At 43.7% G+C, this 26,053-nt stretch overlaps 1 protein-coding gene across 1 annotated transcript in view; it reads left to right on the top strand.

The window, feature by feature from the left end:
* SMG6 (SMG6 nonsense mediated mRNA decay factor) overlaps positions 1–26,053 on the top strand; it is a 237,562-nt gene that overhangs the window by 54,070 nt on the left and 157,439 nt on the right. Inside the window, exon 10 of the mRNA XM_082861071.1 lies at positions 3,492–3,637. Coding sequence (XP_082717197.1) covers positions 3,492–3,637 — 146 coding nt within the window. The remainder of the gene's footprint in view (positions 1–3,491; positions 3,638–26,053) is intronic.

Genomic DNA, 26,053 nt, shown 5'->3' with positions numbered 1-26,053 from the left:
GTCTAGGTCCCAGTATTGTCTGAAAGACTGGTTTCTTGAAACTGCCATTCAAATGAGACAAGGTATCTCTGGAGATCACTTCAGAAAGCAGTCGCTTTAGCCAGCCAGTATCCTGAAAGTGACCGTACCTTCTGCAGCTTTAAAGGATGGGGCCGGAATCCTCTCAGGCTCAGGAAGGGGAATAGGTCAGGGTGCCGTGTGGCTCCTGACAGACACTGGCTTTCCCCGGGAGAGGCAGATCAGACCTGTGCTCAGACTCCTCTGAGAGAGGTCGGGAAGCCGGCAGCCTGTAGACTTTTGATTTGTGACAAACAGAATAATTTTGCTTCCCATTATAGCCTAGGTTGAAGTTACCACTTTAGTTTTTACTTGCTTGCCGAGTCATGCTATTTGCACAGCTTCAAGATCTCTTGGAATTCAAAGGCTCATGTTTATTTTGGACTCTGAATTGTTAAGAATATAATGTTTGTGTCTTGATTTTTTTTTTAATTATAAATGTATTATATACAAAAGCCAGAAGTATTCATTGTGGGGGAAATCTTTTTACTATATACAGTGCTTATTGTAAAATATTTAGAAAACCCAGCAACAAGAAGAAATAAAAAATTATTCTCACTATCCAGAGATGACTATCTACCACTAACACTTGGTGTATATTTTATCTTCTTTTCTATACATCACGCACACACATTTTCTTATTTATTTTTTACAAATATGTATAAAAAGGGATCGCGTTAAACTACTTTAAAACTGTCCACATTTAATATATGTTGGACTTTCTCCCACATGATTAAAAAATCTAATACAGCTTTTAAAAAATAGAATTCAGTTGTATGGATGTGCCGTTTTCATCATCGGCTGTTGTTGGGCGTTTTAGGTTGCTTCCAGTTTTTGGCTGTTATAAATTGCCTTTTTTTATGCTTTCTCTCCTCTTCCTCTGCTGCTACTACTGCTGCTGCTTCTTGCCTAAAACTTTTACAATTATTACATAAGTAATATATAAAATCTCCTTATAAAAGTATAACATTCTTTTCTAAAATTTCTTTCAACTCTCCCCCAACCCCTGTGCCTTCCAAAGAGATAATGCCGGACATCAGGTTATGTATTCTTCCAGACCTTTTTACTATATTTACATACTTACACATGTAGCCATAAAAACCATAATTTTATTTTGTGGATTTTTTCCTAAACAAATTGTATACTGTCATTATCTCAGTTTTGGTATAATTTTCGTTCTGCAATATGGGGTGGAGGGAAGAGAAAGAAAGAAAACTACTTACAGGTAACTAGAGGCCAAAAACAGACATCATTTTGGTTACGAAACTGGGCACCAGAAACGCTGTTATTGAGCTCTGAGGAAGAATCTTTTATCTGTGTGTCCTTCAGTTGTGGCCTAACAAAACTGATTTTTGTCTGAGAATGCCATCTTTCCTCATATCTCAGAATTGAAGTTACTCTAACTTATGCACTTGATTTTTTTTTTTTCTTCTGTTTTAATCATGTTGAACTAGTTGAAAGGCGAACAGGGGATTTTTTTTTTTTTTAAACTTTCGAAAAAAAGAAGATGTGGACATTTGGCCTGGTGCTCTTTTGAGACTTCATTCTGACCTAGGGAGTGTTAATGGATCTGTTTCAATTCCCATCCAGGGAAGAGGCTTCCTCAGACACAGCCTCGAAGCAAGACTGTCCCACGTGACACTTCTGTCATGTCGTTCTGTGCTGGCTCTCTACCGCCTTTCAACACGGAGACACATGGCTCTGAAACTTGCCCAGTGTGGCTGCTTTTCAAGCCGAGTGAACTCTGCTATTCTCGTAACGAGAAGTGCTAGCCCCCCTCCCCACCTCCACCAGAAAGAGTGCTGCACAGTGTCAAGATTTAAAATGAAACCTTTGTTATAGCCCATGGGGAAAAATGGATCCAATCCAGCCTCAAACATATCACTCTCTGCCATTCCAAACTGACCAAGAGTTTTAATGGTTCTGAAATATTTTAGGGGGGGGGGGTGGAAGAGTGTGTTTCGGTTGTTTTGTTGTTGTTGTTGGGTGGTGGCAGTGGCATTTGAAATGGCATGTGGGGGGAAGAAAGCCTGGCATGTTTTGTGCCAATGAAAATGAGGGCAGCTCAGCAGAGAAGGGCACTGGAGTATAAACTGTAATTGACCCATAACTGTGGCATGACTTCTGGGTACTAGGAGGTAAGTCATAGGAGTTGCCTCCAAGGGCAAGCAATGAAGATTGCCAGGAGGCCAGAAAGCTCTGGAGTTTTCTGACCTGAGGAAGGTACTGCTCAGCGGGGAAAGGTTCAGGTGAAAGTAGAAGCACCGTTCCCTAGGACTTGAAACGGTTTTGTATCTTTTGAGGAGGATTCCCTTCCCTGTGGCTTTCCAGAAGCTATTTATTAATCCAGGCTGGAGCTCTCCCTCACCCCACCCCACAGGGTATCACAAGCAGTTTGTTTGTTTTTGAGGGTGGGGGGGCGTTGAGGATGGATAAAAGATACTCTGCTGACCACGAATTGTTCGGCATGGCCCTAAGGCCCGTGTGCCTGGTTTCTCTCTCTAGCACCAAGTTCAAATTTGCTTTTTATTTCTGAGGACTTCAGCTGTGGTTTGTTCCTGTTGCCAGAGGAGCTCCAGGCATGCACCACTGTTTGTGGCCACTTTTGGCAGGCATTGGTTTGAATGACCTCTCTTTAGGAGCCCTGGGTCACTGGCTAGATTTCTACCTCCCTACATTACAGGCTCTTCCTGTATTGGGAGTGGCAGTTGGCCAGGGCATTATATTTCCACTGGCCTGAAAACATACAGACCCTGATGAGCAGAGGCTTGTGAGAGGGAGGAGGACAGCAACACAGGAAAGACCGAAACAGATCATCAGGGCCCTAGGTCGAGGGATTCTTCCAGGGGAGATTGGGATCCTTAGGTGGAGCGATTAGTGTGAGAGTCCCTAAGTAGACGGCCGCAGAACTGCGTCTGGTTTTCTGAAGTAAAGCTTTGAGTGAAGAATCTTTAGATTCACGTACCTCTTCATAGAATATGGTTTTCATAGCAGAGAGTTTGGGGAATATGCCAGTCTTAGAGCTTAAAGGAAATTTGTTCACTATTTAGAAAAACTGATTGTTTCAGAGAGAAACTTTGATTTCAACTTGAATCCAGTTATTGCCAGAGGTTAGGAAATAGCATACCAAAGCATGAAAACTCATGGCGATTTATCCAAAAATTGAGTTATTTCCATCTCTAAACTCTGAACTTCTTTCTCTTAAATTTGTTCACAACCTTAGGGTGCTAGGAAGGTTTGTGAAAGTAGCAAAGAAATGTCCTAGGCATTAGCCATCTGCTTTTCCGGGAGGGGGGGCGCGGAGAGAAAGAGAGAGAGAGAGAGAGAGAGAGAATGAGTGTGTGTGTGTGTGTGTGTGTGTGTGTGTGTGTGTGTGTGTGTATACCGAGTTCTCTTGGGGATGTGGCTCACTGATGGGCTGGCTGTATTTGTAGGATGGAGACATTCCCTGCAGTGGCTGAGAAGGTCCTCAAGGAGTTCCAGGTGTTGCTGCAGCGTAGTCCCTCTCCTATTGGAAGTACCCGCATGCTGCAGCTTATGACCATCAACATGTTTGCTGTACACAACTCCCAACTGAAAGGTGAGGAATGTCCAGTTTCTTTATCTAGACAGATAAAGATTAATCTAGCTTCTTTCCTATGCTACCATACCACTACACAGTCCCCCCAAAACACACACACACACACACACACCCTTTTCCCCCGTTGCCGTTCAGATCTTTAATTTACTCTCTGAAATCTGTGTGACTCTCTAGTGCTTGGGTGGGATGGTTGGAGGGAATCATGGGTATAGAGCTTAATTTGCAAACCCAGAGATGCTGTTGCACATCTGGCCATGCTAAAGGCAGCAGCAAGGCCTCTTGGAGGCTGCAGACCCAGAGCCTCTCCCAGGGGGGGAGGCATTGCTGAAATGTTTCATTGCAGAGACCATACGCTTGGCAGGGATTGGGAATAGCTGTTTCTGGACTCATGTACCCTGTTTGTTCAATATGGAAAAGTCTAGTTCCCTATGGGATATCCCTTGTGGGAGTCTGCCAGGGAGTAAGAACAGAGAATCGATGAGCTTTGGCGACTCAAATCTGGGAGCACAAAAATCACCAGGCCCAGAATTTGGCAAATGTACTAGTGTGCATTCCGAGATGCTTTTCTGAACACTGGGGTGTTTTTAACATGAGGTGGGGGCTGGGGTAGGAGAAATGGGGGGTGGTGCTGATTGGCAGGATTTTTAAATGTTCTGATGACCAGGTCACAGTTGAAGGATGTTACCGGATCCCTCCCCTCCCCTTCCCTTTCCTCCACCCCACTGAGGTAAAGATGATGGGGTTTGACTTGATGGAAATCTGTAGCATGGAGGTGACATTATTTTGTGTGTTTTGTTTGCAAAGGAGACTTGGTCCTTGCTGCCAAAGAATCATTTCAGAGCACTGGCAGAGAGTGTCTGGTCTCAGGGCTGGAAGCTTATCATCTGAAATGCCAAGAAGCGGGAATTACCCTATGGAGAGTCCGTTGTAAAACAGACCTGGTGTTTCTAGACAGAGGATCGCTAGTCCTTTCATCGCACCTTTTCTTAGTGATTTCTCTCACTCCGAAGTTGATTTGTTTCCCTTCCCATTTGTATTTAGGTTATGCTTCAGCCTGCTGCAGGGGGGTGTTCTCCCCTGATGAGTGGGTATTCTGCACTTTCCCTTGAAACTTGGCTCCTCCTGGGACTCTGCAAGGTCCTCTGCTAGTTTGCCTGGGTTTTCAATCACATCTGAATCCTAAAGGGTTTTCTGCTTTCACGCTGCCTGCTGCAGCATTTAGAATTCCCGGAAGAAGGTGAGATGCAGAGGCTTAGGTGCCATTTTGAACTTGGCTAACTATTCCCAAGAACAGTTCTGAGGAAGCATGCAGTCCTGAGGGGCAGTGGAGGTTTCCAGGAATGAGGAAATAAAGTTTGTAAAGTGTGGTGAGGCCGTCAGTCCAGAGGGGAGGGAGATTGATGCCTTCATCGTTACTCCGCTGGTTGGGCTACCAAGTGGGAAGCTCACTGGACTCAGGGAATGGGGCCTCCCGAGGTGCCTTTCTCTTCACTTTCCTGCCTCCCTGTAACAACAGCAAGCTGCCTGTCACAGGGCTGCAGCCTCTGCCAAGGCCCTGTTCCTGCATCGAGTGACCTGGAGGCGGGGATGTAAAGACCCCGCAGCTCTTGCCTGTGGAGCATCTGTTGTCAGCAACTTCTGCTCCATGGAAAGAAATACGTTGGCCCTTTCATAGGCCACCAGTGAGTCCTTTTCCTGGAGCTGTTGTAAAGTAAAAGTTAAGAAAATATGGGTGAAAGGAAGGTGAGATGGTGAGAACAGAGAAAGAAGGAAGTAAGTGGTTCCCCTTTTGAGGCCAGGGTACTTTTTCTAGGACTCTTTGCCATGGTCGGTCATAATGAGGACCTGATAGCCAGGAAGGACATGTCGCAGCCTGTGCGTGAGACCCTACCACTGGTTCTGGCTTTGTCCTGGCGCTCACCTCCCTGGGGCAGCTGGGGCCGAGAGGAGTATGAGCTGAGGTGGTCAGAAGCTCCCAGGGTGTTTCAGGGAAAACAGCCTGGGCCACAGGATATAACACTCAGCCAGGACAGAGCGCTCTGTGGACGTGCTGCCAAGTCCCCGGTGTGCAGCTGAGGCGGCCGTCCAGACCCCACTGTGTGGGCTGCCATTGGGAGAGGGGTGAGCAGAGCACTCAGCAGAGCTGGCTGGTGGGAAGATGCGCTTTTCCATTTCCCAGCACATGAGTCATCTTCTCTGGGCCCCTGTGCTGTGCTTGCACGGACAGTGGCAAGAAGGGGGTGTTGTGGCTGAGCAGCAGCATCTGTGCCGGGGGTGGAGAGGGAAGGGGGTTGGGGAGAGGGTAAAGATTTAAATCCTTCACTAATCAGCAGCAGTTTGAATCACATTTTTATGAGTAAGGAAGTGATAAATCAGCCCTGAGTGTTCAGCCCCCAAGTCCCGTCAGCCGGTGCCCTTCTGAAGGCTTCTCTCCAGGCCAGTCTGCTTGCTGTCAGAGTCGCCACCCAGCCGCGGGACCCTGGCTGTCTGAAACCAGGAAGCAAGGGCCTGCTGCTGCCTGGCCCTCCCAGGTGCTTGGGGTCTGTGGTGATTTGGCAGTCACTGCAAGTTACAGAACATCTGGGCCATCATTTTTCTTTCCGTTCCTTCTTGGACGTGTCCTTCTGGGTGGGTGTTTGCATATGTCAGTTCCTGGACTCTGTGGAGAAGGAACGTTCCAGCCTGAAACAGCGGTGATCTGTGGCCCCCCAAAGCAGTCAGAATCCTCTCAATCTGTGCCTGACCCTTCCCTGTAGATGTGGTACTTAAGGAGGGCAACAGGGACGTCCTTACTAAAAAGTACATCCTTTGCTGATGCCTCTGATTCTTTTTTGTGTGTGTTTGATGCTACCCTTGTATAAGCCCTCTTTTCAAAATACCAGTAGTCCAGGGTGGAAATGATACCGTTACTAACACTTCAGTGTGATTACTTTTCAAATGTGCTTTCCTTGGGGTCAAGAGACATAGAACTGTTTTAAAGCTTTGGACACCTCACAAGCCAAACGGAGGGGAAAAACCTAGATGGTGGTGAATGACAGGCATCTTTCCCCTTTTCTAGGTTATAGTTTTTCCTGGAGCTCAGGGAGGCAGAGGTTGTGAGATTTGTCCCCCTTCCAATAAGGGAAGATGAGTTTTGCCACATCATTTAACCAACTAAACTTTCAGGTCTCAGCAGTGATCTTAAAACTCACAAGTTCAGGGCTATTGGTGGGGATACCTTTATCTCCTCCCCTCATATGGGCCCTAGGCAAAAAGCCTACTTCAGTGGGACTACAGAGAGTCTAGAATCCTAATACCTACACTGAAGTGGTTGGGGACAGATACATTTGAGGGGTGTTTGGGGCCATTAGCATGGTGCCTGGTATTTCTTAGGCACTCATTAAGGATTCATTGAATGCATGGATGAGGAAGGCCAGGTTCTGGGCAGGCCAGCCCTCATTGAACAGTGTGTTTCCTTCCTGGCCTTTGTCCAAAATTACCCTTTGGCGAGTGATGGGTGGTGGTGAGATAGGTGGTTCCCAGAGTGATGTCACACTTGGTGATCTCTCTGCAGCATTCCTGAAGGGAGAAACGGGGCCTTCTCCATGTGCCTCAGCATTTAACACTTCAGTAGCCATCTGATTGGCTGATGTGGTGCTGGAGGGGGAATGGTTGATCTCAACCACAAGCACTCTAAGAATTTTAATTTTTTAAAAAATTCTGTAATTTAGGGAAATAAAACTCTAGTTTCTTGAAGAGGAATAATTGAAGCAACATTTGTGGTAGGGCATCACTGAAACCCCATTGCACCCCCATCTGTGCCCAATTTGCTCCAATATGGCCCCCTTTTTTTCCCCCTCTTTTTCTCTCCCCCTCTTGCGCTCTCTCTCTCTCTCTCTCTCTCTCTCTCTCTGTCTCTGTCTTTTTAAAAAATATGTTTTATAATTCCTGGAATCAAAACCATCTCAGGCACACACTGTTTTATTTTACTGTATTATTGGATTATACTTCCTATAAATCACTGGATGTTATTCATTGGCCACCACTGGAATAACTTCCCTTTTCTGTGCCCTGGCCCCCTCTTTTTCCCCCTCTTTTTCCCCCTCTTTTTCCTCCTCTTTTTCCTCCCCTACCAGTTCATAGAGTAAGCCTCCACTGCAGCCTTGCAGAAAAGCCCCGGTGGCAGCAAGAGGGCACCCAAGAGACACTGCTTGTGCTCCCTGTTCTTAGGGAACATTTAGGGCCTGGGATTGAGGCAGGGCTAGGCTGGCATTCCTTTCTTTATCATTTATGCTTGCTTTTATGGTTTGTTAGTAACCCTGGATTGCAGGAGGTGGTAGGAGGGAGTGCCACATGCATGCCTCCAGAGGGATAGAGAATCGCAGCTGTTAATATGGGACGGATAGAGCTTAACCCCAGTGTGTGGGATGCTTGAGATGGGAACCACACACCTTCACGCTGTGGTTGTGTATGCAGGTTGACTCCGGTTGAGAAGTTCAATTGACAACCAAAATGTCTTTGTCTGTGGCATACAACCACCTTAGAGACCTTTAGTAAAGCAATTTGCTCCTCTGTGGCAGTTCACTTCTGTCTGAGTCTCTTACCCAAGCAGAATATATGAAGTGCCTAATCCTCTGCTTGTCAGAACAGTTGTACAGGAAATCCACCTTTCATAAAGGGTTAGGCTTGAGTTTAGCTGTGTAAACCGCCCCTCTCCTTCCACCTTGTCTATCTCTGGTGGTAGAAGCCCTTGGGCTCTTTCTCCTCAAGGATCTGTGTGGGTAGATTTCTACAGGTAATCAGCACTGCCTGACCTTCGTTTTCAGGACTGCTCAGTTTAGAGCAAATAAACGAAGAAACAGCCAGCTTGGCCGACAAATTATGTGAGAAATAGATTCAGAGGTCAGAAGAGGCAAGGCTTTAGGAGGCAGGCCAGGGGAGGGTGCATCCCTTAGCCATGCCCTCTATCCCTCTGGGGGACATAGAACTATCAACAGGCTGCTTAGCACGGACTTCTTCCCTCCACATTCCCTGGAAAAGAAGAAAAAGTTAAGGAAGTGAGTTTGTCAAGGGAACTTCCTATCTTCCCTATTCTGAATTCCAGGGTCCTTGTTGTTTTCAGGATGAATCCATTACTTTAGGCTGAGGGAGGAGAAGCAGTTGTGAAAAGCTAAAGAAATGAGAAAATTCACTCATATCAATGAAATTAAGCCTCTTACCATGTCGGCTGACGAAATGATTTCTGGTTTTGCCCCAAGGTGATTGTGTGGTTTGGTGTCCATGGCTGCTTTGCCTTGCAGTGCAGAAGTGCAGTATCCGATCGTGGCCTGGTCATTAACGTGGGCTAGAAACCTCATCTCTGTTGCCATTTTATAGCTTCTCAATTTGATTTTTTTTTTCCTCCTGAATGGACTTATTCTGAAAGGGAGACATTATTAGGGGTTAGGGTTGATGCTGGCAGCAGGACTTCCAGCTCCCTTTTCTGAACTCTCTTTAAGCTTTTCCTGAGGAGTAAAAGTCTAAATTTACGGAGGGCGTGGGCCAGATGTGTGCTATTTGTTGAATACACCGGGGAAATGAGTAGGTTCTGGGGATGGGGGTTACGGGGAGTAAGTTGTACTTTGGACCCTAACCAACTAAATGTTGATCTGGGGAAGAATTGTAGCTTTCAGAGGTAGTGGCCAGTAATGACAACAACAGAACAACACTGTGATAATACCTGATGACATTTTATAGTTGCTACATATGTATTCTCATTTGATTTCTCCCATCAGCCCTCTGAGACAGGTGGGACAGATATTTTGTGTCCTATTCCATAGGTGGTGAGAAATATACCAGAGAAGTTGAGTAACTTAAGCAAGGTTGCACAGCTAGTAAATTACACCTCAAGGGTCAAGCCTTCTGTATGAGAAGGCACACGAAAATTTCTTTGGACCTAATTGAGACAGCTAAACAAAGCAAGGAATCCCACCCTGCGTCCCCTCTCCCCCCACAATCTGAGCAGCTGCTGTTCTTTGATGAAGAAAGTGATCCTTGAGTCTGATCTGAGAAGAGGAACAGAAGTAGAAGTGAGGGAGTTGAGGGAGTCAGAATTCTCCCAAGTTGCTTGAAGCTCAAGTGGAGCCACAGGTAATAAGCTGGCAGAAGGACATGGTTTGAGCAAATCAGGGTTGTCTGGGGTCCATGTTTACCACTGTCATAGGTGAGGGCACTCTCCCCTCACAATGGAAAGCATTTTTCATGACCAGTTGGTAAAAGAAGTGTTGAATCTTTCTCTTGCTTGGGATATGTAGTGTCTCTTTAAAATAAAAAAGTACTTTTAAGGAACATTGTTTCTTATTTTCACCATCTTTTCCAGTATCCGCCTTGCTTTTTGAAAAGAGGTTTTTCACATGCCGTTCTTTTTTTTTTTTTTTTTTTTCGGCACGCGGGCCTCTCACTGTTGTGGCCTCTCCCGTTGCGGAGCACAGGCTCCGGACACGCAGGCTCAACGGCCATGGCTCATGGGCCCAGCCGCTCCGTGGCACGTGGGATCTTCCCGGACCAGGGCACGAACCCGCGTCCCCTGCATCAGCAGGCGGACTCTCAACCACTGCGCCACCAGGGAAGCCCTCACATGCCATTCTTAAATGAGACTGTGATTCTCTTTTTGGCCTGAAGGGAAGGTGGGTATGTCATTCATACTGAAAAGGGTATGAAAGTATAAAATATTTGAAAGAACAATAAAGTGAATGCACATACAGCCAGCACCTAGGTTAAGAAATAAAATATTGTCAGTACCTCAGAACTGTTCCCTGTGTTTTTCATCCTCATGGTAGTTCCCTCTCTCCCTTGCAGGAGCCATCATCCTGACTTGTGGAATTAATTCCTTAGCTTTTCTTTATAGTGTTATCATCTAAGTATTGTATATACCTCTAAACAGAACATAGTTTGCTTTTGCTTGCATGTAAATGAAATCATGCTAATAATATTATTTATATTCTTTTCTCTCTGGCTTATTTTGTTCCAGGTAATGTTTGTGAATCTGTCCCTGTCAATGTGTGTAGTTTGTAGTTCATTCATTTTGCATTGCTGCAGTACTACATTTTATTCATTTATTGCAGTTTATCCATTCTTCTGTTTGTGGACATTTGAGTTGTTTTCTCTTTGAGGCTATTATGAGCATTGAGTCCATTGACAGTTACGTAATACCATCCTATTTTTTTAAAGTCAATTCTATTGAGGTCAAGTTTACATACACTAAAATGTACCCATTTTGAGTGTGCATTTCAATGAGTTTGGCCAATTTATATACCCAGGTAACTAGTCATCATCACAGTCAAGATACAGAACGTTTCTATCATCCCAAGAGTTCTCTTTGTGCCCATCCCAGTTGATCTCTATCCCTACCCCTGGCCCCAGGAAACCACTGATCCACTTTCTGTCACCATACATTGGATGTGTCTTTTCTAGAGTTTCATATAAATGGAATCATACATTGTGTACTCTTCTGTGTCTGGCTTCTTTTGCTCAGTGTAATGTTTCTGAGATTTATTCATGTTGTTATATGTATCAGTATTTCATTACTTTGTATTACTGAATAGTATTCTGTCTTAACGGCTGTACTACAGTTTTGTTTATCTAGTTACCTGTTGACGAACATTTGGGTTGTTTCTAGTTTTGGGCTACTATGAATAAAACTGCCATGAACATTTGAATGAATGTCTTTTTGTGAACATAGATTTTCATCCCTCTTGGGTAAATACCTAGGAGTGGATTTCCTGGGTCATAAACGTATGTTTAAGTTTATAAGAAACTGCTAAACTGTTTTCCAAAGCGGTTGAACTATTTTACGTTCCCTCCAGCAGTGTGTGAGAGAGTCCCAGTTTCTTTGCATCCTTGCCAACATTAGGTATTGTCTGTCTTTCTTACTTTAGCTATGTTAGTGGATGTGCAGAGCTATTTCATTTTGGTTTTAATTTGTGTTTCCCTAATGACCAAGGATGATGACTTTCCATGTGCCTACTTACCATTTGTATATCTTCTTTGTGCCTATTTAAATATTTTTGCCCTTTTTTAAAAAATTTTTTTCTAGTTTTATTTTATTTTATTTCAGACCACGCCATGTGGCTTGTGGGATCTTAGTTCCCTGAGTAGGGATCAAACCCCGGCCCCCTGCAGTGAAAGCACAGAGTCTTAACCACTAGACTGCCAGGGAGTTCCCTTGCCCATTTTTAAAACCAAGTTGTTTTTATTATTGAAAAAGTTTTAAGAGTTCTTTATATAATCTGACTATAAACCCCTTATCAAATATATATTTTGCAGATATTTTCTCCCGGTGCTTCTCCATTCTCCTGCCTATTCTGTTTCTTTTTTTCTCCTTTCTTACTTTTTTCTGGATTTTTCCCCTGTTCTTTCTCCTCGTCCCCCCACTTGTTTCCTTTTTTTTTTTAGTGGTTACTCTTGGAATTAAAGCGTGCATATTTACCTTGCCAAAAGTCAAAAGTTTTTCAGCATTTTCACTCTCCTAAATAATACAGATACCCTGGAACACTTAAATTCTGTCTGTTCTCTTCCAACTTTATCTTCCCAGGTTATATTCTGCCTTTGTCAGCTGCTTTAATTATTTTTTTCCTTTTAAACCCTACAAGACAAGTATTACTGTTTTCATTTCTATTTTGTTTTCATTATTATTGTTGCTGTTGTTTTTATGGTAAATATTTGTTTAGACTCACCTGTATATTTACTACTTTCTTTTCGTTCCTTTTTGCATTTCAGACCCTCCACCAGGGATCATTTTCTTTTTTTTTTTGGCCACACCACGTGGCTTGTGGGATCTTAGTTCTCCGACCAGGGATGGAACCCAGGTTCTTGGCAGTGAGAGCGTAGTGTCCTAACCACTGGACCACCAGGGAATTCCCTGGGATCATTTTCTTTCTGCCTGAAGTATATTCTTTAGAATTTATTGTGACATTCTTTTGATGACAAACTTTTTCAATTTTTGTCTGAAAAGCCTTTATTTTCCCTATTCCTAAAAGATCTCTATTCACCGGGAATAGAACTCTAGGTTAACAGTTCCTTTTCTTCAGCCCATTGAAGATATTTCACTGTCTCTGGGCTGTTACTGTTGCTGATTAAAAGTCAGCCATCAGTCTAATTGTCCTTTTAAAAGTCATCTATTCTTCCTGGGTGCTTTTTTTTAAACACTTTGATGTTCTGCAGTTGTAATGATTTGTCTAATAGGTTTGTACTTATTTAAAAATTGTTCCTGCCAAGGATTTGTTGGGCTTCATGTATCTGTGAGTTGATTTCAGCAGTTGTAGAAAACTCTTAGCATTCTTTTTTTAAATACTGCATCTGCCAGTGCTTTCTCTTCTCCTTCTGTCTTTCATGTCTCTTAAACCTCTCTTTCATTTTTCTGACTCTTTTTTGGTGTGTGCCGCATTCCTCATAATTTCCTTAACTCTGTCACTGAATCTTTTCTTAGCTGTATCTAATCTGCTAAACATGCCTTGCTGAGATTTTATTTCAATTATACATGTTTATTTCCATTTTTGTTTTTTTTCCCCTAAATCTGCTCTTTTTCTATAGTTTCTTGTTTCCTGAACATATTTGTGAGCTTGTCTTTTATTTTTTAATGTATTAACCCTGGTTATTTTATGGACTCTGATCAAGGGGTCCTTTTAGGTGAGTTTCTGCTCATCTCTTGTTTCTGCTGGTTGTTGCATATGTGCCTTGTTTCCTCTGTAATTTAATTATTTTTCTGTAATCTGCTTATTTTCTGTGGGATTTCATAAGTGGGAACTCTTGGAGACCTGGGATGAAAATGGGGAAAAGATTTGAGTTTGCTTTTGTCTACAGCCTGGTGGGGGGAGTCTAGAATGATCATTCTAATTAAAATATCTGCTTGAGGGTTTTTGGACCACTCAGATAATGTGAATTCAGGCTGCACACCCCTGTGAGGGCTAGTGTATAGTCTATACTTTCAATATAATATTTTTTTCTCTTCTAGTCAGCCCCAGGGTTTGATATAGTCAGTTTTCTAGCTGTCTTATCAAGGGTCTGAGGGTTACTCCTTCCTTATTTAAAAAAAAATTATTAATTTATTTGGCTGCGTTGGGTCTTCGTTGCTGTGTGCAGGCTTTCTCTCGTTGCGGCGAGCAGGGGCTACCCTTCATTGCGGTGCGTGGGCTTCTCGTTGTGGTGGCTTCTCTTGTTGCAGACCATGGGCTCTAGGCGTGCGGGCTTTAGTAGTTGTGGCGCGCAGGCTCAGTAGTTGTGGCTCGCGGGCTCTAGAGCGCAGGCTCAGTAGTTGTGGCGCACGGGCTTAGTTACTCCGCAGCATGTGGGATCTTCCCAGCCCAGGGCTTGAACCCATGTCCCCAGCATTGGCAGGCGGATTCTTAACCACTGCGCCTCCAGGGAAGTCCCAAGGGGTTACTTCTGACTCACCCTTATACTTGGGTGTAGCTCTGTGGGATCTCAGCTTTATGTCAGGGATCTTGGGCATCCTCTTACGTTGGCTGTACCCATGAAGCCTTGGAAACCAAAGCTCAAGTTCATCAGGTAGCAAATGTCCTTAGGGTGAAGTCTGGCCATGTTTCACACTTACAGCTCTAGTTTCCTGTCTCTACTCAATTCCTGACCAGAGGATTCCTTTTTAATTTACTAACTCATCACTGCTTTCTAAAAAATTTTAAAACTACTTTTCCAGGATAATTAGTTGTTTCCTTGGGAGAGTAGACCTAGGTTCCTAGTCTGCCTGCTGTGTTACTGGAGGAAATGGTGTTATTCCTTTTTCCTTTGAAGCATCAGACTTGAGCATTTTTTTACCTCTGCCTGTGAGCAGTGTGATTGGGGCACCTGTATCTGGGGTGGCAAGGGCCTGGTAGGCTGCTTTTTCAAAGAGCAGCTCCTTGTCAGCTGCTACAGCCTAGTTTTATGGCAGATAGTGTTATTGGGCTCAAATTTTTCAATTTTTCCAAGAGGTGTTCAAGGTATAGACTACTTAGAGGACTAATTGGTTGGGGAAGAAAGGTAAAGGGAGGGGGAGGGAGGCCTGCAGCTGAAATGATAGAAGCCATTTATTGCCAAAAGGGTGTGAGCTAGAGATCTGGGAGAGAGTGTTCTCTAGTTTCAGCCACATTACGCTACAGAGCTGGTAAACTCTGCTGGCCCATAAAATCCTTTCCATTAGTCAAGGTGCTCTGTGCTTTTGTTCTTGACTACTGCTGTTCTTAGAGCTGTTTGGTTGGCTTGTAAGTCTCAGTTTCCTTTCTAGGAGGCAGATTGTCATATATTTAGGGATTTATTTACAGTAATTGGAGTTTTCTGGCTTCTCTAGTCCCCTCTTCAGATATAAGACTCCCATCTTGAAGCTTATTTCAGAAAATGCCTATGTGATCCCTTGCCCCAAGTGCCAAGAGCAGATGCAGCAATTGACACGCTGCAGGGAATTTCCAACTGCTGGGCAGGTTTCTGAAATCCAGACACGTGCTGTTCACACGTTGGCTACTGAAGCAAGGATCAGCAGTTGAAAGAGGGGAGGGGCTGGCAGGAGACTGGAGGGAGAAGGATCTTATAATGCCTGCCCAGGGCTTAAGGCCGTGTCAGCTTTCTTCATCCCTCCTCCAGCTGGCGTTGGCAGGGTAGAGTAAATCACTGTGGAGTGGTTATGAGCCGAACTCACTGGGGGCTTCTCTGAGGCACACCTGTGACGTCATCCTGTTATCACTGCTTGTTCTGCATAACGTCTTTTCACCTCTCCCCTGAGAGAGGGTGATGCCCAGAACTCATGTCAGGGCAGTGAGCAGAGATAAATGTTTGGTAATCATTATTTTGAGATGCCTGCTGAGGACACAATTGCAGACCATTGACACATTCTTCAGGATTCCACACTGGAAGCAAAAACCCTCTTTGCAAACATGGCCTGGATACCCCTTGTGAATAAAACTTCTTTTTAAACACTAAGAGAAAGGCAATCCAGAAGATTTGAAACTCCTAAGTGTGGTCTCTCTTGTTCCCCTGTCTCCCTCTACTCCAAACACACATACACACACACACTCTCTCTCTCTCACTCTCTCTCTCTCTCCTCTCTATACAGCAGTGATTCTTTTAAAAACATCATGTCCCTCTGTTCAGAATCCCCTGCTAGGTTCCCATTTCTCTCAGAGCAAAAGCCATGGTCTTTACAAGGCCTTCCTATGTGGAACTCCTCCTCCCCACTCCTCCTTGCTGTCTCTGGTCTCATTCAGACCAGACCCTAGCTTCCTTACTTTGCTTTAGTTACTCTGGTCTTCTTGCAAGTCCTCTGATCAGCCAGGGCTTCTCCCACCTTTGGGGCTTTGCGCTAGCAGTTTTCTCTACTTGGAAATGCTCTTCCTCCGGCTGTCTGCGTGGCGTATGTCTCATCTCCTGTAAGTCTTTGCTTAAGTGTTGCCTCCGTGTGGCATACTCTGACCATCCTGTTAACACTGCTGCACTCCCACCCTGTTCTCCCATGTCCCCTATCCTGTTTGACGTTCCTTTTTTATAACACACATTTTCTAAATACTAGAGAACTTATTTTTTGAGTGTATCTTTGTTTTCCCTTACTACTCCTCTGCAAGATTGTAAGCTCCCTGCAGATAGGGATCCTTGACCTGTTTTATTCACCAATGTATTGCGAGCATCTAGAACACTGCCTAGTGTGCTGTAAGTTCTCAATAAGTAGGTTTTGAATTGAGTTCAAATCAAGAATAAAGTTTGTCAATAAGTCAGTCTAGACACTGAAAGCTGAGTGGCAAGGCCAGGAGGCATCTGCTGTTTGCGCCATTGCTTATAATCATGTTTTTTCATCAAGGTGACACTTCTGAATATGTAATTTCCAGGTGTGTGTTTTATATTCTGACATTAAATTAAAGTGCATTAAATGTGCGTTGGTATTTACTGTTAATACTGGAGTCAGTGTCTTCAGGTCTCTGGAAAGCAAAATTTCTTTTAATACAGCATGAGTTCTGTCCTTTTTCATCTCCTGAATCTTTCATCATTAATTCTCTATCCTTCCTGCCCATAAATATTCTTTTATTTCTCTTTCTCTACTTATTTACCATATTTTTTACTCTTACCTTACTGGAGCAACTCTGTCCTGTTTTATGTAAGCTAAATAATAATTAGCTTACATAAAATCTTTTAAAAGATTTAACCTTTTAGGTTTTGTTGAGTACTAGAAAAAATAATATTAAGAAAAAAGGTGGAAACCACCTGTAAACCAGCTTCCCAGCAATGACATTCCTTCCTATGTGTATGTGTGAATATTCAAGTTTTTATTTACACAGTTGAAAGTATACTGAATATAAAATGTTTGATTCTACTGTTTTCACTTATTATAAGTATTCAGTTATAAAATTCTTTGTAAACATGTTTAATGGCTGAATAATATTCTCATGTAAATATGTAACATTAATGTAATCATTACCGTTTTCACACATTTTTTTCCACTTTTCTAGGATTATAAATAATGCTTTATTAACATCTTTGTAACATTAAACCATTTTCTGCTTTTCATATTGTTTTATTGGAATATATATATATGTTTTAAAATTAATTAATTTATTTTTGGCTGCGTTGGGTCTTTGTTGCTGCGCGCGGGCTTTCTCTAGTTGCGGTGAGCGGGGGCTACTCTTAGTTGCGGTGCACGGGCTTCTCATTGCAGTGGCTTCTCTTGCTGCGGAGCACGGGCTCTAGGCGTGCGGGCTCAGTAGTTGTGGCTCGTGGGCTCTATAGCGCAGGCTCAGTAGTTGTGGCACACGGACTTAGTTCTCCTCAGCATGTGGGATCTTCCTGGGCCAGGGCTCAAACCCGTGTCCCCTGCACTGGCAGATGGATTCTTAACCACTGTGCCACCAGGGAAGCCCCCAGAATATATTTTTAGAAGCCAACTTTTGGGTTTAAAAGGTTTGAAGTCTTTTAGCGCTGTTGATAGCTGGATTACTTACTTAAGAAGCTGTGCCAGCTTGCAGTCTTAGCAGCAGTGTTTGAGAATGCCCAGTGATCACCTCTTGCCAGCATTGAGTATTGTTAATGTTTAATAGTCCTTATCACAGTGTAGCCGTTCATATATTTGTAGAATAAATGATAGAATAAAACCTATCTTTATTTTTTTTTAAATAGACTTTATTTTTTAGAGAAGTTTTAGATTCATAGCAAAATTGAGTGGAAAGTACAGAGTTCCCATATTATCTCCTGCCCCCAAACACGCACAACCACCCTTACTATCAACATCCAGAACCAGAGTGGTTCATTTGTTACAATTGATGAACCTAATCATCATTATCACCTAATGTCCATAGTTCACCTTAGAGTTCACTCTTGGTGGTGTTCTGTGGGTTTAGACAAATGTATAATTACATGTATCCACCATTATAGTATCATACAGTATAGTTTTATTGCCCTAAACCTTTGTGCTCTGCCTATTCCTCCCTCCTTCCCTCCCTCCTCTTAACCCCTGGCAACCTCTGATATTTTTACTGTCTCCATAGTTTTTGCCTTTTCCAGAATGTCATAGTTAGAATCATACAGTAGGTAGCCCTTTCAGATTGGCTTCTTTCACTTGGTCTTATGCATTTAAGGTTCCTCTATGTCTTTTCATGGATTGATAGGTCTTTTTTTTTTTTTTTTGCGGTAAGCGGGCCTCTCACTATTGTGGCCTCTCCCGTTGCGGAGCACAGACTCCGGACGCGCAGGCTCAGCGGCCATGGCTCACGGGCCCAGCTGCTCCGTGGCATGTGGGATCTTCCCAGACCGGGACATGAACCCATGTCCCCTGCATCAGCAGGCGGACTCTCAACCACTGCGCCACCTGGGAAGCCCCGGTCATTTTTTTTTTAAGCACTGAATAGTATTCCATTGTCTGAATGTACCACAGTTGACTTATCCATTAACCTACTGAAGGATATCTTGGTTGCTTCTAAATTTTGGCAATTATGAATAAAACTGCTATAAACATTTGTGTGCAGATTTTTGTGTGGACTTAAAGTTTTCAACTCATTTGAGTAAATACCAAGTGGTGTGATTGCTGGCTCATATGGTAAGACTGTGTTTAGTTTTGTAGGAAGCTGCCTAACTGTCTTCCATCCTATCCCGTTTGCAATTGCATTTCTTTGATTATTGGTGAGAGTGGACATTTTTTCCTGTTTTTTCCTATGTTTTATTACCCATGTATAGTTCTGTGTGGTCTTGTTCTCTGCTCGTTTTTCTATTCCAGCCTAATATTTTTCATACCAATTTATTTGAGCTTTACAGATAGTAAATATAGCAAGTGCTTTTTATATTCATTGGAGATTTTCTTATTTGTATTTGATTTTCAATTATATTTACTTTTTTAATGTATAAAAGTTGTAAAATTTTATATAGTTAAAAATGCCATTCTTTATGATTGATTTCATTGCTCTTAGGCTTAAAAAGGTCTTTCCATTGGAGAAGTTTTTAGCCGTCCCTTTAACCGTATTTTCATTTCCATCAGCTGGAGGGAATTCTAGCATCGTTTGTGATTACATTCAGTTGGAAAGAGATGTGAGGAACCCTACGTGCTTAATTAAATAATGTGACACGTTGTGAGAGTAGATCTTTTGCACCTGATATAAGAGTTCCCAACCAGCGTATCAGCCCACTTTTATCCATTACTTGGAGTGAGGTGAGGTTGTAGTCATCAGGGGTTGCATTGTCAGAGTCAGACCTTTCCCCTGACCTCACCTTAGGTGACTACTTCCCAGCTGGGAATAGCTCAAGCCTGGAAAATTAGCATAGGTATGTAGGTGAGTAGTTGTGTGGTCTTGCCATTTCAGGGAGGAAAGAATACTGTTGCCTTTTGTGGCTGTCCTGCTTTTCATTGATGAATGAATCCTAGGTGTGTAACAGAACGTTACTAAGGAAGTACCATCTTTATTTTGGAGTAAAAGCTCTTGGAGTAAACTGTCTATTGAGCTGAAAGCAAGGAGGTAAGGCTGTGCCAGTGGGGGCCCACAAGCCACCAGCACATGGGACTAGACTCAGCCAGAGACATTTGGACACAGATATTTCCCATAATCTCCAATGGCCCTTTTCATTGGTTAGTCTTGGTTTTGGAAGCACTGTGGAAAGTGCACTGAGGGCAGCATTTCTGCTGAGTGAGTCAGTGCACCTGATTATTTTGGGCTCAGGGATGTGCAGAAGGAGGGTAGAGGAGAATGAAATATCTTTGAAATTTCTTTGCTTTAAGGAGCTCGGAGACTTATAGGGATGGAATAGATGTATGCTGCCAGGTATAGGGAGTCAGATCATCACATTTCTGTTTTCTGGGTGATTGACTCTTAGGGGGGCGGTCAGCTGCCAAAAATGTGATCTCTCTCTGAAGGCCGTGTGGTCTCATGATGATGAACTTTGCAACTGATCACATTTTTGTAAAATAATACTTGTTATATACACATTCAGGGAAGAAGGCTGAGGGATATACATCAAAACTTAATCATGATTCTCTAGGATGGTAGAATTAAAGGTGTTCTTAATTTTCTTCTTTTGTTCTCTGCATTTTTGTAGTTTTCTGTAGTGATCACAATATTTTTGTAATAAGAAACGTAATTGGGGCTTCCCTGGTGGCGCAGTGGTTGAGAGTCTGCCTGCCAATGCAGGGGACACGGGTTCGTGCCCCGGTCTGGGAAGATCCCACATGCCGCGGAGCGGCTGGGCCCGTGAGCCATGGCCGCTGAGCCTGCGCATCCGGAGCCTGTGCTCCACAGCGGGAGAGGCCACAAGAGTGAGAGGCCCACGTACCACCAAAAAAAAAAAAAAAAGAAACGTAATTTTAGAAATTGTAATGACAAAAAATTTGAAGTTAATTAAAACTACGTTCTAGTTCTGATTGTGTTATTTGCTGTATCATGCAAATTAGTTAACAGTTTCTAAATCTGTTTCTATATCTAGTACCTTGTGCATAGAAGACATTTATTAAATATTTGTTGAATTAAGCCTTCTAACCATAATATGGTTTGCCACTGATTGCCTGTATTTCTTTCCTTCCCTTAAGGGAAGATTCTGTTTCCTCTCTTGAACTTGAGGTTCAAACAAAGCAACTTTGGTTTTGAGGGTTGTTTTGTTTTCTTTTGACATTGCTGATTCTTCTCTCTTCTTTCATTCCAGAAGAACTAGTAACCTAATAGACCAACTAGAGAATATTCAGCTATTCTAAAAAATGAAATTATTTTAGCTTCATGAAATACATAGATCCCTCAACCAGAGTATGTACTCCATGAGGACAAGAGAAGACTGTATATTTTGTGAAATCCCTAACAGTGTTCAAGGCTGACTTCAAAATTAGGTACTTAATCAACAATGACTGATCGATTGAGTAACTTACCAGGGTCTGGGGTTGTATAAAATGAGTTTAGGCATGTAAGAAATTAGCAAACTGTTAATTTTTTTAAAAAATTACTGTCTTTTTTGCAGCCAAGTAACATGCCTGGTAAATTTTTTTTTTTTTTTTTCCCCGTCCGTCCCACGCAGCTTGTGGGATCTTAGTTCCCAGACAGTGATCAAACCTGGGCTCCCTGCAGTGGAAGTGTGGAGTCCTAACCACTGGACTGCCAGGGAATTCCCTAAAATGTTAATATGTTTTTTTATTTTAATTTTTTGTTTTTATTTTTTTTAAAGGAAAACTTTATTGAGATAATTTACATGTGACAAAGTCACTCGTTTTAAGTGGCTTAATTATAATTCAGTGATTTTTAGTAAATTTACAGCATTGTACAGTCATCACCACAATCAAATTTGAGAACATTTCTATTGCCTTGAAAAGAGCCCTGTGCCCATTTGCAGTCACTCACCTTTTGAGAACCGATTCAGTGAATGATTTTCAGTCCACAACTCACCTAACTGCTCTGAATACATTTGGTCCTACTGACCATACCTTTCCTTTTGAAATTTTCTCTTTCCTTCTTTTTTTTTGCGGTATGCGGGCCTCTCACTGCTGTGACCTCTCCCATTGCGGAGCACAGGCTCCGGACGCGCAGGCCCAGCTGCCACGGCTCACGGGCCCAGCCGCTCCGCGGCATGTGGGATCCTCCCGGACCGGGGCACGAGCCCGTGTCCCCTGCATCAGCAGGCGGACTCCCAACCACTGCGCCACCAAGGAAGCCCTCTCTTCCCTTCCTTATGGCCCAAAATGTTAATATGTTTTTAGAACATTCTTTTAAGATGGCCTTATGCAAGCTCCATGGTGATAAAGCTATCAGAACCCTCAGTTTGAGATGGTAATGCTACAGTGGACTGCTTTGAGAAACCAGGAGTAAGATCTTTAACATACTTCTCTCCCTTTTTTCTTAGCCCCAAACCCTGGGGGGCCTCTCCCACTGAAGACAGTAGAAGCCAGATTTATAAAGACAGTCCTGTTAATTAAGTAATGCTCCTTAGCCTGTGGATGCTGCTCCTTTCCAAGGGAGGCGGAGCAGCTCATTCAGCCATCGTGGTACCTGCTGTCAGTTTCGCCCTTGCTCTGAAGCCCTTAAAAGCGAGGAGAGTCCTGTTGGGAAGTGGTGGAAATGCCTCCACATATGTGTGCTATTTCTTTAAAAGAAAGTCGAGCGGAAGTGATGCTGTAGGGAACATCTGCACTTGGGGCTGAGTGGAGAGCGAGATGCGCTGCAGCTGGTGTAAGGCCCTGGCAGGCTGAGGCGCTGCTGTCTGTTGGGGTTTACTTCTGTCTACATTGAAACATGGCTTTGGGAGGGGGTTGGTGGCCTGCTGCCAGCCTCAGTTAGCCTGCCCTTCTCTTTCCTCTTTCCTCCTCACCGCCCTCCTCCCCCTCAACTCCCCTCCCTCATGCTTTAAAGTCACATTTCCAGGCCAGACGTAGAATTAATCTCTGGGCACTTCACATTGCTGGCAGCTGAAAGCAGGATGTGGGATCTTTTTTTTCTCTCTTTCTCTCTCTCTGCGTCTTGGCTGACTTTTTTACCTCTCGAAGAATTTGGAAGGCCGTGAGATCCCCCCCCCCCCACAAGTACTGTGGAGTTTTTCAGCACGCTGATCACCCTGCTGTGGCTTCACCCTAATAGACTTCATATGTTGATGCAGTTGACATCAGTATCAAACTATTTTACATGTGATCTGGTGTATTTCCTGAGGAAATCTGCAAGATATTTATTAAGAACTAATAAAATAAACCTCGCCATGAGTTTTTAGGTAGTTTTCAATTTTTCATGTCTCTCTCGTTTCCTCTTATCAATGAGTTGCTATTTTCTCTCTCTACTCTGACCATTGCAAAAAGGAAACAAAAATAAATGTTTTAAACTGTTCCTGAAGGGACAGAGAGAGAATAGTTCTGCCATGATGTATCAGCCGGGGCTGTATTTTTAGTGCAGCATTGTAGAAACTAAAAATATCCTGTTATAGTGGATCCTTTTTATAGGTCTGTGTGTGTGTGTGCGCGCGCGTGTATGTGTGTTTATAATGTTGTACGCACAAGTGCCTTTGTGCATCGGCAGCCGCTCTTCCCATTACAGCTGGACTCCATTAGTCCTTGAAAATTAATGTAATCCCAGTTAAGAAAAAAATTAATTACTCTACCAGAGCTGCATTTTATCCAAAGCTAGTGTTAGCTCCCTAGCTGGCAGCTTAGTTTGAGAGGCTCCGGGGGCCCATGGAGCTGTGGCTTTGGTATCACAGCACTTGCTGCTGGGTTTTTCCCGTTGAGATCATTCCATCCCTTCAGGGTCAGGCATGTGATGTGCAGAGAGTCAGTGCAGATCCTCCACCTCAGTGAAATGCCAGGTTTCAGTCTGGTCATCCCTGAAAGGCGTGTCTGCCACAGGCTTAACTCATCTGCCATGGCAGGTTTTCTTATCAGGATTCTTTAAAAACGAGGTTCTTCGGCAGTGGTTGATTTTCAGTTATCTCTGGAGGAGAAATACTGTTTATCAAAGTCCCAGAGATGCATAGGATTTGCCTGGGAGGGCTCTTCGTGGACAATTAAGAATGCCAATCACGTTTCGTTCTCACTTTTTGTCCAAGGTTGGACTCGTTTGTTTAATACACACCTTCTGTTGTAAATGAGTGTGTCAGAGTTGACTGCTAGTTTCTAGTCAGACTTCTCAGCACCAGCCCTGGATGAGGGGGGGCTGACTGGCTCAGCGTGTAAGGAACGTTTCCAGCTCTGTAATCATGTTCTGGGATGAGGTGCGGGGCACAGCCCAGAAGTGGTTGCAGTCAGCCTCGCCTTCACGGTACAGCTCTTGTGCAATTGCCTGAATTTGTTGTTGTTTTGTGTATTTTTCTTCTTTGGGGGCCTAGATTGGGGTAGAAGGATAGAGAGGGGTAGGTGGGAAGGATGGTTGTTTGTTTCCTTACTGGTCAGACTCTCCAGGCTCTCTGCTGAGAGTCCGGCCAGGATTCATCTGTCTTGGACTGCAGTTCTCCTTTTCTGCTGAGCTGGGGCGTGGGCAGCACAGGCTTGTGTAACCCGTGACAGGCCTCCCCAAGTGCCATGATGGCATGGATCCTCACGGTGCTGTTCAGAACAAAAGCAGGGTCAGTGCCCTTTTGTTTCTTTTTGGGCATGGGCTCTGAGGCTCGTCTGTGGATGTCATATTCTCTGCCTCTGGTGACACTATCTAGGTCCTCCCCCGCCCCCCGCCCATCATCCCGTAGCTGACAACTGGTTGAGCCCTTGGCTTCCTGTACTTGATCCCCAGGCAGTGTACTTCAGTAAAAGTAGTAATTAGGCCTTTTACAAATTTATTTTATTAGTGAAGAGAGTTAGTAGGTAATGGGCTGTAATTCTAATACAGCCAGTTTGGAGATTAATAAAAAATTTAAAAAGAGCAGTTTTTACCAGAGGCAGTGGGCCTGTTATTTGGAGTTCTCAGCTGAGCCGAAATCAGAGCAGCGTGGGACCCATGGCGGACTGTGCTGCTGGGAGGATGGAGAGCCACGTTCCTTGTTGTTACAGTCTGTGCAGTGCCCGTCCTTGAGGGTGTTTTACACTGGCATTGGAAAAAAGGAAACCTTGTTTTCCAAGAACTCTGCTCTCTCTCAGCTTGATAAGCATTTAAAAATAAAAGCTGCACAATTGAAATTGGCAGTGCATCCTCATTCTTTTGTCTCTCTGTTTATTTTTTTCCCTCATCCCTCAACATGTGTGCTACAGCCCATGGTTATTACACCCTCAAGAATGATGGCCTGGAACTCAGCAAACTTGCACCAAGGTCTGCCCGCCCTCCACTCTCTGTTTGAAGCTGGCTGAGGCATCCGGGCCTAGCACTGAGAGGCCTGGTGGATCAGCCTCAACAGCTCCATCTGTGGCACATTTCCCTTTTCCCCTGAAGCTGCTGCCTGGAATTTTTAGCTTCTCCAGAATCCTGATTGTCAGCCCAGTCTTTCTTGTTAGTTTTTGCAGTTAACTTAATTGATTTGTTTACCTCTCCATTGGAGGAGCTCAAAAAGAAAGTGCTTTGGCACTAATCAGGAGCAGTCCTGGCTTTTTAAAAAGATTCTTCTGAGCTAAAATTGTATAATACTGACCCAGGGAGAAAAAAAACTACTATGGCTTAGTCTAGGGTGACGGTAAGTCCTGGTTTGCCTAAGGATAGTCCCTGTTTATGCATTATTAATAGCATACCCTTTCGCTCTCACAAATATCCCAGTTTAGGAGATAGATTTTAGCATCACCCTACCTTAGATGAATTTAGAAAAAGATTAAAAAAAAAAACAAACCCAAAATTGAAAAAACAACTCACTCACTACAAACTGTTAATTCTTTGTCTAGAAATGTAATGGGTTGTAAGCGCCAAACCCTGCCCTAAGCATTGCAGGCAGATTCCACTGGAGTCATGCACATGTGACCTCAGAAAGAATTGCCATATCTCTGGCTCTGTGAGCGAGCACTGGCCTTCCTGCTTGAGTACGTCCTGGTAAAGCCAACTTTGAAACACCATGTCACTTGTTTCAGCATTTCTGGTTATCATTGCCTAGTTGGTTGAGTCAGAACCTGGAGTTAGTTTTTGGTGGGGTGTGGTTTCAGGTTTGCAGACTTCCCAGTTGATGCCTGTGAAGGGTTGGTGCCTGATGTAACTGAATAGGGTGTTACTTCAGGTTAGTAGTCCTTGTTTTTGCTTGGCTGGTTGGGCTGAACCTGGTATTACCGTTTCCCAAAGAATATTTTTGGTTTGAAAACTGAAGGTCAGCAGTTCGCAAGTGCCGAACTTTAAGCCAACTCTGTGGTTTGTCTTGTGCCACTGGGCCAGCAGCACTGCAGCCCGGATCGATTGATCTGCAGCAGTATGAGACCACGAACAGCGGCTGCCAGACAAAACTCCATCTCACCCCACTTCACCGTCCAACCTGCCTCTCTGCCCAGATCCCCTTTCTTTTTCCTTGTATGTCTGTCTCACTCTCGGTTATGTATTTCGCTTTTTTGGGTCTATCTTTTTCCATCTCCCTGTCTCTTTC

The sequence above is a fragment of the Leucopleurus acutus genome (assembly GCF_964270905.1).
Source record: "Leucopleurus acutus genome assembly, chromosome: 19".
Classification (NCBI taxonomy): domain Eukaryota; kingdom Metazoa; phylum Chordata; class Mammalia; order Artiodactyla; family Delphinidae; genus Leucopleurus; species Leucopleurus acutus.
The sequence above is the reverse complement of the archived record's forward strand: the minus strand, read 5'-3'. Positions and strand labels throughout refer to the sequence as shown.